This window comes from Nomascus leucogenys, chromosome 9 (genome assembly GCF_006542625.1).
Source record: "Nomascus leucogenys isolate Asia chromosome 9, Asia_NLE_v1, whole genome shotgun sequence".
Lineage (NCBI taxonomy): Eukaryota > Metazoa > Chordata > Mammalia > Primates > Hylobatidae > Nomascus > Nomascus leucogenys.
This window is the reverse complement of record NC_044389.1, coordinates 92,679,957-92,692,932: the sequence shown is the minus strand read 5'-3', so window position 1 is coordinate 92,692,932 and position 12,976 is coordinate 92,679,957. Positions and strand designations below refer to the sequence as shown.

General features: G+C 42.2%; 1 protein-coding gene across 1 annotated transcript in view; it reads right to left on the bottom strand.

Annotated features, from left to right (window-relative positions):
* PIP4K2A (phosphatidylinositol-5-phosphate 4-kinase type 2 alpha) overlaps window positions 1-12,976 on the bottom strand; it is a 180,271-nt gene that overhangs the window by 71,143 nt on the left and 96,152 nt on the right. The window contains exons 2-3 of the mRNA XM_030819209.1: window positions 4,627-4,724; window positions 2,939-3,035 (exon numbers count right to left, since the gene is read on the bottom strand). Of these exons, the coding sequence (XP_030675069.1) occupies window positions 2,939-3,035; window positions 4,627-4,724 (195 nt within the window). The remainder of the gene's footprint in view (window positions 1-2,938; window positions 3,036-4,626; window positions 4,725-12,976) is intronic.

Below are 12,976 nucleotides of genomic sequence, written 5' to 3'. Positions count from 1 at the left end.
TCACAACTGCCCTCCTTTCTTAAAAACCAAGTAGCCAATAGACTGGGATACAGCCCCAGATTTACGATCCTGTTTTCAGTTGGAACTCAGGGTCCCTGACCCTGCTGAAGAATTTTAAGAGGTACAGACACTGGGAAAGAAATACAGGACTGAGGAGGGAAGAAGAGTATACCTCTGCAGTACTAAAGTGACTCTGAATACACACTTTTTCTTTTTTTTTTTTTTTTTAATAGAAATACAGTTGCCAAAGAGAAAGCAGCAATTTAAATACCAAAAGCAGCAGGCAGAGCTAAGGAAAGGAGGAGTGTTCGAATGATTAATCACATTCACACCACTCTCCCCAACAGGGAGCTCTCATGTGAAGAGTTTAACGGACTTGCCAATTAGTTACTTGTGAATCATCCTCCACTTTCCTAATTTTCTTTCAAAGTTTGTACTCAGCAATTTGCACTGACTTCAATATCAACTTACGTAGTTTTCCTTGTAGGGTGAAAAAAAGGGAAGGAAAACCAGTTCATGTCTTTGCATTTCAGCAACTAAATTGGTCATCTGAGGAAATTTTAAAAACTACTTTTCTCTGCTGCAGTGCAGAACTCAGATCGTAATGGGTTCATTTTGGATCTCATTTGACAGAATTGATTATGACAAGAAATAGAAAGACTTTATTTCAATAATGAATTGAGGAATCTAACAAGATAAGATGCATGGGCCCTCAAAAGTCAGTCTCTGTGAAATGCCAGTGAAATTGTTTTATTAAAACAAAACCCAGCCAAACAAAAAAAGGATGTGGACAGAAGGAGGAACACACTGGTGTTCAGCTTTTCTTAAGGCAGAGGAGATTTTCTTAAGACACTGAAGGTATCTGCTGTTAATTCCTTTAAAAAAAAGCATCTAGTTCATTTTCAGGTGGCCTCTTTAAATTTAGTAATGGTTCTAAAATGATACAGAATTAAATTTTAATTTCAGAGAAACGCTTTTTACTATTCTAATAATTATGTTAAGTTAATTATTTTCACAGCAGTAAATTTCAAGTCCATAACTGTGATCTAAGTTCTCTCTTAAAAATTAAGCCCCAAGGCCAGGTGCACTGGCTCATGCTCTGAGAGGATGCCTTGAGGCCAGGAGTTTGAGACCAGCTTGGGTAACATAGTGAGACCCCAATCTCTACAAAAAAAAAAACAACTTAGCTGGGCATGGTGGTGCACACCTGTAATCCTAGCTACTCTGGAAGCTGAGGTGGGAGGATCACTTGGGCCCAGCAGTTTGAGGCTGCAGTGAGCTATGATCACATCACTGTACTCCAGCCTGGGCGACAGAGCAAGACCTTGTCTCAAGAAAAAAAAAGAAATGCCCTAACAGGAGTGTTGGCTCCCATGCAGTTTTAATAGCAAATGAGCAACCACATCCTTCCTGTCCCACTAGCCAGCCCTCAGCTCTTCTGTGTACACAGAGCCTCAGCTCAGGGTCTGGATCTCCATGCAAACCACAACCCCAGGCCATCTTGAGACAATGTCACTGGCAGCCTGGTCAGCACTGCTTTCTCCAAACATGGCAGCCTCTCTCATGCCTGAGCAAACATATGAGAAATTCCTGGAAATTTTTGGCAATGGTACAGAGAGAGCAGTGGGAGCACAGATCTTTAGGAAAGTGTGCTAACTATCTCAGTTTGCCTCAGGGACCCTATTCTTCAGAGGAAAATACAGGGTAAGCTCTATCAGTACTCAATCTGTAGTCACCTAGGGTGGCAATATGTCACTTAATGCAGGATAAATTCAGATTTTAAATTGAGGGCAAATTAGGACTAGATTTGAAGGGACTTAAGTCAGTATATGTTGAGCATCCTTTATTTGAAATGCCTGGAGTCAGTCATATTTCAGATTTTAGAATATTCGCACAGATAATGACATATCTCGGGGATGGGATCCAAGTCTAAACACAAAATTTATCTATTTCATATACACCTTATACACATAGCCTAAAGGTAATTTTATAAAATATTTTAAATAATTGTGTACATGAAACAAAGGCTGTGTTGAGCACTTAACTGTGGAATTTTCCACTTGTGGCATCATGTTGATGATCAGAAAATATTCGATTTTGAAGCATTTTGGATTTCAGATTTTCTGATTGGGATGCTCAACCTGTCCCTTAGATTTCTGCTTTTAAAAAAAATCCTTAGCATTAACGAATCTGGTTCGCTATATGAAACTTGGGTAACCAATGTCAAATCCTTTCTTAGAAAAAAATGATCATGGCTCAACAGTTATTTAAAGAGTTAAAATAGATGTTTAAAAGTGAGAATGAAGGACCAGGCCAGTGTGGGGAGGAGAGCAGCAGTGCACATTTTTATGTGGTGGGAATCAAGATGAAGAGGAAGACGCACCACAGGACACACCCAGGATGCTGGGTTCCTAGTGCTGACCACAGTGCTATGGTCACTCCACAGTCCAGCACTGCAGTGCACAAAGGGTGCCCTTTGACAAAAATGCTGTGGCAAGAGTCTGACCAACTTGAAAAGCAGCAAATCAGCAAGATAAAGATTCCTGAGAGTCCTAAGTAGCCTCTACAAAGATAGAAAACATGCACACTCACACAGGCTACTGACATGTCTGACAGCAGAAATTAACAGGCGGCTCTGCTAGCCTGTTAATTTCCACCTGGAAATGAGAGTATTATGTAAAACCCTCACATGCTCAGTCTCCTTCCAAAGAACCGTAATATATTTTCCTACTGACTTTTACACCGATATGATATGTATAGAGGTCCCCAATCAAGAGAACCCTTTACTTCAGCATGAACATTAAAAACTTCTTACGCAAAATGAAAATTACTATTATATAATACTTTTATTGACAAAAATATAGATCCTAATTTACAGAGCAAAAGGCATGGCAAAATCCATTTCCTGCTGGAAGCAAATGTTACAAATGCAACTCACCTGGAAATCTTGATCATCAATTCCAAACCTCTCCCGCAGGTTACGGAAGACCATCGGGCAGTATTCCTTAAACTTGAAATGGCTCGGCATGTTTTCTCTGAAACAGTCACAGCGTGGAATAAAGCTCAGAGAGAGTCAATCAGACTTGCATCCGCCACCACTGAGTTCCACAGGTAGCCAAAGAAGGGTTCGGGGTTCACTGTCTACCAAAAGGACAGGTGTGCTTCCTAGAACCAGGTACAACCCGCAGGAAGATCCAGGAGACACAGGGGGCTAGACGGATGTCTGTCTGTCTCCTTTGTCACAGGCACGCTTGGACTATGTGACCTCTTTAAATCCTGGCCACACACTGCAGCCATTCCTCAAAGAACAAGAGGTGGGGAAGGAAGGGGCCAGGCAGGGGGATCAGTGAGGGAAAAGCACAACGGCGGGAGAATGAGTTAGGAGAGGCAGCGGAGCAAGGTTCTCTCTCAGCTACTGCCGAGGAAAGGAGGGCCACTCCGTCACCCCCTAAAAGGCCTGTTTTATATAAATGCGACATTCTAAATTTGCATAGAGAAAATTCTCTCAAAGTCAGCTTCTAAACAGTTACAAGAAAAATTAACACATCAGCTTCACATAAGGACAATGGCCCCCTGAAGACATTTCATAATTGGTCTGGCACGGTGGCTTACACCGCTCACTTGTAATCCCAGCACTTTGGGAGACTGAGGTGGGAGGACTGCTTGAGGCCAGGAGTTTGAGGCCGGCCTAGGGAACATAGACCCCTGTCTTTACAAAAAGTTTTTAAAAAAATCAACTGGGCATGGTAACTGCACCTGTAGTCCCAGCTATTCGGAAGCCTCAGGAAGGAGGATTGCTTGAGTCCCGGAATTTGAGACTGCAGTGACATATAGTTTCGCCACTGCACACCAGCCTGAGCAACAGAGCAAGATCCTGTCTCAAAAAAAAATTTCATAATGATCCTCACATGGGAGTGATTTGAGGTTCACCTAATCATTCGGAATTGTTTCCCTCTTTGTGTTCCCACGCAACCAGATATGCATATAAATTATACATATGAACACACCCCTTCCTTATCATACTTTGCACACTGAACTATAACAGTTTTTGTATGTGTCAGTTTTTGTACTCTGAGCCCCTTGAGGGCAGGGCCATGTCTTCTATATCATTGCATATCTAGCTCTCAGTGGACCACCTAACATGTAATAGGTGCTTCATAATGACGTCTAAAATGACATTCAAATGAAGGAGAAATGTTCTCAATGCCCAACATGGCATCTAATTGTGCCTTATGAAAATGTACCTTCGGTCTTTATTGTTCTATGATGGAGTCATTGCTGTTCATAAATCATCATTTTCAAAGTTCTGTGTACAAGAGCAGAGGTTCATAACTGCTCAAAAATCCAAGCAATTTACAGCTTCAAAAATTTGAATTATAATGAGAATATCACTTTCAACGTATAAGATATTCATAGAGAACAATATGCCATATGGCAAAGGATATTATCCCAGAAAGCCTGCTGTTGCTTCTCTAAAAATGACAGATGGTTATGTTTATCACAGGATTAACTTCATCAGCAAAACTTTACTCCCACCCATTGACAAATTATGTGATTACAAAAATTCACAAAACTTGTACTCCCAGCAGCCACGCTAGTCTTATGAAAGGTTATACTTGTACTTACTTGTTAAAAAGGTGATTGTCCACCTTTATTTTTGAATAGGCTTTGAAGTCATCTGGCATCAACATAACAGGGATTTGAACATGGCTCAGTTCATTGATCTAGAAAAATATAAAATAAATAGCATGGGCTATTACAATCCAGGTGAGGAGGACTTGACTTGAATGTGTACCTTGGGAAAAAAAACATGGTGGACACAGGAATTTCTCTTCCCACCCACCCACCCACCCTCCTTCCCTCTGCCATCATAATCTCTCTTCCTGTCTTCCTAATTCCCACTTCTTACATCTGTCTGATGCTGGGTCCATGGTGGCCACCGGACGGCAGTGGTGAGGGAGATTCAATCCTCATGCCACCTGTCCCTGCTTCTTGCCCATCCACTCTCCCTACCTTCCCTCCAGAACCTCATCCCACAGCCCTTTGGTCACATGTCCAGGACAACTTCCCTCTGTAAAGAAAATGTTATCTGAGAAAGAAAGCTTTTAAATTTTTCATGTAAATATTTGTTGGATTAATGGACGTGATTTATATATTGAACTCCAAGAACAACACTCATCTGTGTGCTCTTTACTTCCCTTACAGGAAATAAGTTTAAAAATAAAGATTGGGGTGGGGCATGAATTTACCAAAAGAAGAACCTCCATTCAGGGAAGGAAGAAGACACGTGGCCCCAGGACTATAAGAGAAGGAGGTGGGTTGGACATGAGTCAAGAACAAAAGCAAAGATGTGCTTCCAAAGGACAAAGGGTAAGATCAAGTTCCAGTGAATGACAGGGACAGCTTTGGACACGATTTTGAAAAACCTGAACTTTCTCTTGGTTAACTATTTTTGCTTGTTGACTTTCCTTGTTTCTAGCAATAAAAACCATGTCAAAGATTTATGCTTCCAGTAGGATAGAAGGCAGGTACGCTGAAGGATTCTCAGTTACAAAAACAAAACAAGCAAACAACAAAAGAATGAGCTGCTTGATAGAGCAGAGTTTTTTGTTTTTTTTAAATCACATGCTGGGTTCACAGACAGTAGAGGGAATCTCCAAGACACCTTTCTTCCCCCAAAGTGAGTTTAATCCACAGGGAGTGTGGGGACCATTAAGCAAGCCTGAAAGGAGGGACTCTGAGGACAAACGCCAGTTTCAACACTTACTTGGGCCAAACGAAAGCTGGGAGCTCAACAAAGCCTTCAACATTAACCTGAGATCCCTGAAGGAAGCCTTTGAAAGTGGCCCCAACACCTGGCGGAAGTAAACGCAAATGATCTCTGGAGGAGAGCACCCCCTGCCAGGCCTCCAGGCTTCCCACAGATGAAGATCAATCAAACATGAGCTCACAGAGATAGCAACGACTGATTAATATTTTCAAGACGTTAGTTACTAAGATGATCAGATACAGAATTTTTTAAGCTGTGAGAAATTATACGGAAATAGAAGATGTACAAAACATGATTATATTTGAAAAAATAATGATTCAGAATTTTCCACAATTAATGAAAGTTATAAATCTGTAGATACGGTTGGGCACAACAGCTCATATATGTAATCCCAGCAATTTGGGAGGCTGAGGCAGGATGACTGCTTGAGCCCAGGAGTTTCAGACCAGCCTAGGCAACAGACTTCGTCTCTAACAAATAAAAAAATAACAAAAATTAGCTAGGCGTGGTGGTGTGCACCTGTAGTCTCAGCTACTTGGGAGGCTGAGGAAGGAAGATCACTTGTATCCAGGATTTCGAGGCTGCAGTGAGCTGTGATTGTACCACTGCACCCCAGCCTGGGTGACAGAGTGGATCCATGTCTGTTAAACAAAAAACAAACAACAACAACAAACAAAAAAAGGCAGAATACTCAAAGCAATATATAAGTAAGAATATTCAAAGCACAGCTAGATACGCTGTAGTTAAACTAAAGAAGGCCAAATGCAAAGAAGAAAGGAATGGTGGCCAGAGAGAAAAGGCAAACACAACAGAGGAATGATAGTGACAGCTGACAGCTAGCTTCTCAAGCCCACTGAATGAAAACAGGAATCTAACATCATATAGCTTCTCCAGTTCACTTTACTCAAGTATCTTATGGTATTAAGTCATTCCCAGAGTATATCTATGAAAAATTAAAGTTTATATATCTTTATGCTATCAGTGGAATATCAAAGTTTGAAAAATAACAGAAAAGGAAAATTATAATGGAAATCCAAGTCCTGCGATAATAAACACAATGCGAATGAAGTTGAATGCCAACTCGATCAGCACTTCGATATCTTGTGGAACAAGAGAAAGTGAAACCCAACGTGGCGGTGGGATTGGACACTGATTATTTAAATGCACGTGATGCATTCAGAAGATCCTCCAAAGCTTTGATGCCTCCTCAGGCTGCTTAAATCAGTATCGCTTAAGAGAGTCTTCTCAGAAAGGAAACAGGAAATCAGAAATTTTCTGCATCCTTTTGCTTTATGGTATCTGCTCTGGAACATGTTTTGTGGAGAAAATATGAAAACTTCAGCCAACATGGAATAAGTAAACTGAGAATTTTCCTTATTGATTTTCCTTCCCCACCCATCCTCGTGTCAGCACAACCTTTGAGAGTCCACTCTGTGCTGGGCACAGCTCGGACACCAGTCTTTGCCCTCTTGGGGCTTATGGTCCAGAGGGGCAGACACATTAACTGAAGAACTGCCCCAAGTGTAGAACTCTAACAATGACAGAGTCAGGAGGGAGAAGCACATTGGGCCATGAGAAAGTATGGAAAAGGCCCAGGCCAGATGGGGGAGGCATGTGAGGCTTCCCTGGGCAGCAATGGCTCGTGGAGAAAGGAGAGGGCAGGTGGATAGAGCTTCCAGGAAGAAGGCGAGTCCTGGAGAGGAGGGGGAACTGTTAATGGGAAAACAGTGCAGAAATAGAAAAGGTGCGTGGCATGAAAGAGATGAACAGCAGGACCAGGAGCACCAGGAAGCGGCTGCTGTAGAGTTGCACCAGACAGAGGAGAGCAGCTCAGCAGAGGGCAGAGGAGGCAGCAGAGATGAAGGAAGCAGACAGACTCCAGCATGCTGAAGTGCTGAAATCTACAGAGCTTGATGACAGACTAGAAATGTAGGGAAAGATGGAGGGAGTGCTGCATGCATGTGGGGGTAGCTGGTGGGTCCAACGACTGGCACAATGCATCTTAAGAGTTCAGTTTTGAGCTTGTTAAATTTCATGTGCTCTTAGGACATCTAAGTGTCAATGTCAGGTAGGCCGTGGACAGGTGGGTCTGAAGTTCCCAGGGGCAGCAGGGGCAAGAGATAAAGATGTGTGTATCCGTGCACCAGACATTAGCTCCCCAGAGGAGTGGATGAGGTAACCTGGGGAGGGGACAGCATGAGGGGGAGGAGGGCGGAGAAGCAGTCTTCAAGAACAGGAGCATTTCAAAGCCTGGAGAAGAGGATGAGAAAGGGGAAAACTGCTATTGAGGCAGGAAGTGAAAAAGCACAGGGCTACCCAATGGGAGTGAAGGGAAAAGGGGGTTCAAACATGCTATGGGAGGAACATGACACTTTTGAGAAGGCAGGGACTGGCAAATGTCAGCCAGATTGAACGGCACGGGAGGTCCTTGGCAACCTTGGCAGAGTTGTTTCGGTGGAGTGTAGCAATGGAACCCAGACTGAGGTAAGTTAAAGAAATGCTGGCACTGCACATGGCTGATTTCTAAGGAGCCTGGCAGGGAAGGACAGGAGCGAGATGAAGAGGAATGGGGGACAGAGGGAGGACCTGAGAGAGAAGGGACATTCTGTAGCACTTCTCGAGAAGGTGGGAGGGGATGGGATCCAAGCATGCAGGAAGGAGAGGCTCTGAGGCGGAAGCGACTTTCCTATTCACAGGAGGGAAAAGAGATAGGTGTCATGCGGAGGTGGCAGAACTGATGGAGGGAAGATGGGGCTCCCATCCACTGGCTCCTATTTTCTCTGGGAAGTAGGGCCATGGCCACCTGCTAAGAGTGAGAAGCAGGCTGAGGACTTCGAAGGTTAAAGAGAACCCAGAGAGCTTAAAAAAGGGACTGCAGAATGTGGATGGCCAAGTTTAAATAGAGACAGGAGGCTGAGCTTCTGGGCAGAGCTGAGCATCATCCACAGTTTGTGATGGTTCATGTACAGGAACCAAGCGAACCTGTGAATGACATTCCTCATTCTGGCAGAGCTCAACCCCAGGGTGCAGGTGCAGAGATGGGATGACAGGGGTCCTTCAGGATGGAGGGTGTTTGCTGGCTGAGTGTGACATAAAGGGGAAAGGAGTTCCAGGACCATCACTTGGAAATGGAAAGTGAGTACAAAACAAGATCCCTGACCGTAAGGAGTTTTCCACTGTAGTCGATGGCGCAGGACCTTCATACGTAGTAAAATACCAAGCAGCACACCAGACAACAAGTGCCACAGACGCACAGAGCAGGAGCCCATGGTCACGGGTGTGGGTGACGGGCTTCTTGGAAGGAGAGCAGCCCTACATGGCCTTTGAGGGATGGAGAGTTCTGACTACTGTGTCATTGAAATGTCAGGGAAACACAAACTTTTAGCTATTCCCCATCTTCCAAAACCAGACTACCCCAAGAGGTAGAGAATGTTTGGTCCTCTTTATCTAAGAAGACAAGAAGAAAAATCAAAGATAGTTACACTTATATCTTGGTTTACATGGAATCATAAGATGCTGAAATTAAAAGAGAATTTCGGAGATCATATAGGCTAACCTCTCATTTTACAGATTGTAATATGTCCTGGTAGAGCAGTATCTATACCTTCATAATTGAGTAGTGGGGCAGGATATTGAGTTAGATCTGACAGCTACTTTATGGCTACTTTATCTTTCTTCCAGTTGGCCTTTCATTCTTTACATTTGCATCACATTGCTTTTGGCTTTATTTCCTCTCGAGATTCCCCCCAGAAAACTTCTTGGTCAGGTGGTAGCTAGATTTAATGACTCGTAAACAAACACTTCACAAAAGAGAGGATCTACTACTTAAAAGAGAAGCTTTTAATTAGTGAACTATTTTTTCAATAGTGTACCTATGAGCCCCTACATTATGTTTTTCTACAACACGTTTTATTTTGTATATGAGGCTTAGCGATCATCAGTTTTACTGAAATGGATTACTTGCAGAGCTGATTAATAACTGAGAAGACATTTAACTTCCTGAAAAACTCTCTCCTTTAGCCTGTTACTTTGCTTTTACCCAAACTAAAATATATTGCTTGTCTCTAGTTCAAATTTTGGTGCAAATGCAGGTAATGGCAATGAGCTCCCAGCTTGAAGAAGGCTGAGTTAATCCTATTTGTTAACTTCAATATTTTATATAGGGCTCTGGGCTGTGAACTTTTAGACTTCAAAATAAAGATTCTTGGGTTTCAAAGTCTCCAGTTTTAGAAAACTTTAAATTATTAGTTTGGCATCCTACCTAGACCAACCATTCTATATGATCTACCCTAAAATTGATAACTAACAGTGGTTTATCATCATTATTTTACACTTATTATCAGGATTTTTTTTTTTAAAAGATAGGGTTGCTCAGGCTGAAGTGCAGGGGCATGATCATGGCCAACTGCCGTCTTGAACTCCCAGGCTCAAGCGGTCCTCCTGCCTCAGTCCTCTGAGAGCTGGGACTACAGGCGCACACCACCATGCATGGCTAATTTAAACAATTTTTTTGTGGTGACAAGGTCTTGCTATGTTGCCTGGGCTGGTCTCAAATCCCTGGGCTCAACAGATCCTCTTGCCTCAGCCTCTCAAAGTGTTGGAATCACAGGCATGAACCATCCCACCTGTCCTTTCATCAGTATTTTATAAACAAAGAATTGACACTTTTCTAAGATACTTATATTGGGAACACACACACACACATAGTTCTATCTATATGTTACATAATATTCATAAAGGAAACAAAAAGATTTGTGTTAACCATTACTATTTTGAAGGAAAGAATCATACACCCTTTATAGGAATAAGCATACATTGTGAAATCCAAACAGTTTTTAATTCATGAAGATGAAAGTGGTTTTTGAGTTTATTAAAATTTTCTTAGGTTAGCTGAACAAAGTAAAAGCACCAGTTATACTATCACATACAGGCCACATTTAAGGTTCAGGTTGCAAATATTCAATAAAATTCTCACAGCAAAAGAGCAATATCACTTTATACTTAATGGTTGTCAAATACTTAATGGTTGTCAATCCCCTTTGGCAAACACAGGATAGTTCTCTCTTTGTACTGCCGGTCACACTCACAGGCCTGTAAAACAAGTGTATTAGAAATTCCCCGCCCCACACAGAGCAGCTGGAGGCTGGGGCCCCAGGGCGTCCTGGGAGCGACTTCTTGTTCCTGTTTATGCCGTGCCAGTCACCCCCAAATAGCAGGTGTGGGTCTGCACTGCCTTGCTGCCTGGCCATTGGGCATCAAAGTTGCCCATGCTGGGGCTCCAAAGATGACATAAAATAAAGCAGCTTTGTTGTCCGCATCAATAGAAACAGGGTCAAAGGGGGCAGAGAGGGCTAATGCAGAGCGCCAAAATGTCCCTGATTATGGTATGACTCAAGAGTGGGGGCAGGGGAGAGAGCAGAGGGGGAGCTGACATGTGGCAGGGGGAGGGAGGAAGCCAGGGAGAGCTCCTCAGTCTTGGCTCAGCTTTACCCTAACTCACTGCCACACTTGGCACTAACCTTATGGCTCATGCTAGGCGCACATGTGCCAAGACCCACGTGAGGCACTCTAGACACAGTATCTTATCTGATCTTTACAACCCAAGGGGGTAGAGGTGCTATTATTGTGCCCATTATACAGATAAGGAAATTGAGGCTTAGTGAGATTAGAGAAGGTCCAAGCTATTAAACAGTAGAGCTGTACCTGGAACTCAGCCCAATCTTAAATCTTCTTCTGCCAACCTAACTCACATGAGTTACCTGGACTATAAAATACAGGGAGCTGGACTGGCTAAGCCCAAGATACTTTCAAATTCCTAACAGCCAGTGAGATAAGATTCCTAGCAACTTCATAAGACATCTGCCTGAAATTTAAGTCTTCATTGTGTTAAAAAAAAAAAAAACTTCCAAAAGATTCCTTATTTAAAAAAAAAATAGTAATTAAGTACATGTTTAGGACAGATGATGAAATACACACTTAACTGAATATGTACCATGGGCTACTACAATTATCCCAATGTAAATCTGGAAAGAACTGTGTGACTGAAAAGTTGTCATCTAACATTTCTTGTCATTTTAAAAAAGGGAAAATAAATACTCCTCAAAGCTCCATTAAATCTTAATGAATCATACACAGTATCCTTGAAGGATGTAAAATCTATTTCTAAGGCAATTATTTATTAAAGCCAATTGTCTCAGTTTCCTTCATGAAAAATATAATTAACACAAAACACAGTAACATTTATGTGGGCCTTTCCTTTTAAATTACTATATAGCCCAACTCAGAAAAGGCACCTCGATTCCTCTCCTGAGCAAGGCATTGAAATTTACATCACATGCAAGTTCCCTACAACACTGCAAAACAACAGGTTTGTTTTTTTGTGTGAGATTGGCTGACTGCAATGAGTATCACTCCTGCAGATGTAAGACTAAATTCACACTGGCAGGAAAAGAGAGGTTGCAATTAAGCTGCAAAAATAGGAATACTAAATAGCTACTGGACAAGGAATAAATAAGTGAGACCCAGCTGGTAACGGTTCTGAAATTAAGGCATACAGAGGTGCCCCCACAAAGCCATCTCACAGTGTGACATTTAAAAAATAAACCTCACTAATTTATATCATTTTTAAGTCAAGCAAAGAATATGCTCATAAATTCTGAGAGGCATTATTAATGACACTTAATTAATTCAGATATATTCACCCTAAACACTATGTTCTCAGACTAATACATAATTAGTAATTGGTTTTCATTCAGCCAAGAATATGCAAAAAGAACCAAAAAAGCCTCTCACATGTAGAGGAGACACTGAGATACTTAATCTGATTATAATGAAGACAATTCCCTACAAATTATGACATATTGAGATGAAACAGGAAGCACCCCTTGTGTGGAGCCCCTGCTAGGTATAAAGGCTGGCAGAGGTGGCGGGGGGCCTGGAGGGGGAGCTATCTCATGGCAGCATGAGCATGGAGGGAGACAGGAGATGTAGAGAGTGAGTTGGGAATTATCTTGAAAGGCCCGTGCCTCCCTCCTCAAAAATCTCAAGATACAGATTGAAAAAGGGCTCACTTTATCTCCCAAGATACATTTCTACTACTTAAATATGAGGGCCTATTTTAAAACATAATTCAATAACAAAAATAACCAGAGCGAGGTAAGCACAAAGGGTTCAAGATCAATGAAGGCCCAACAGGAAGAAGTGTAA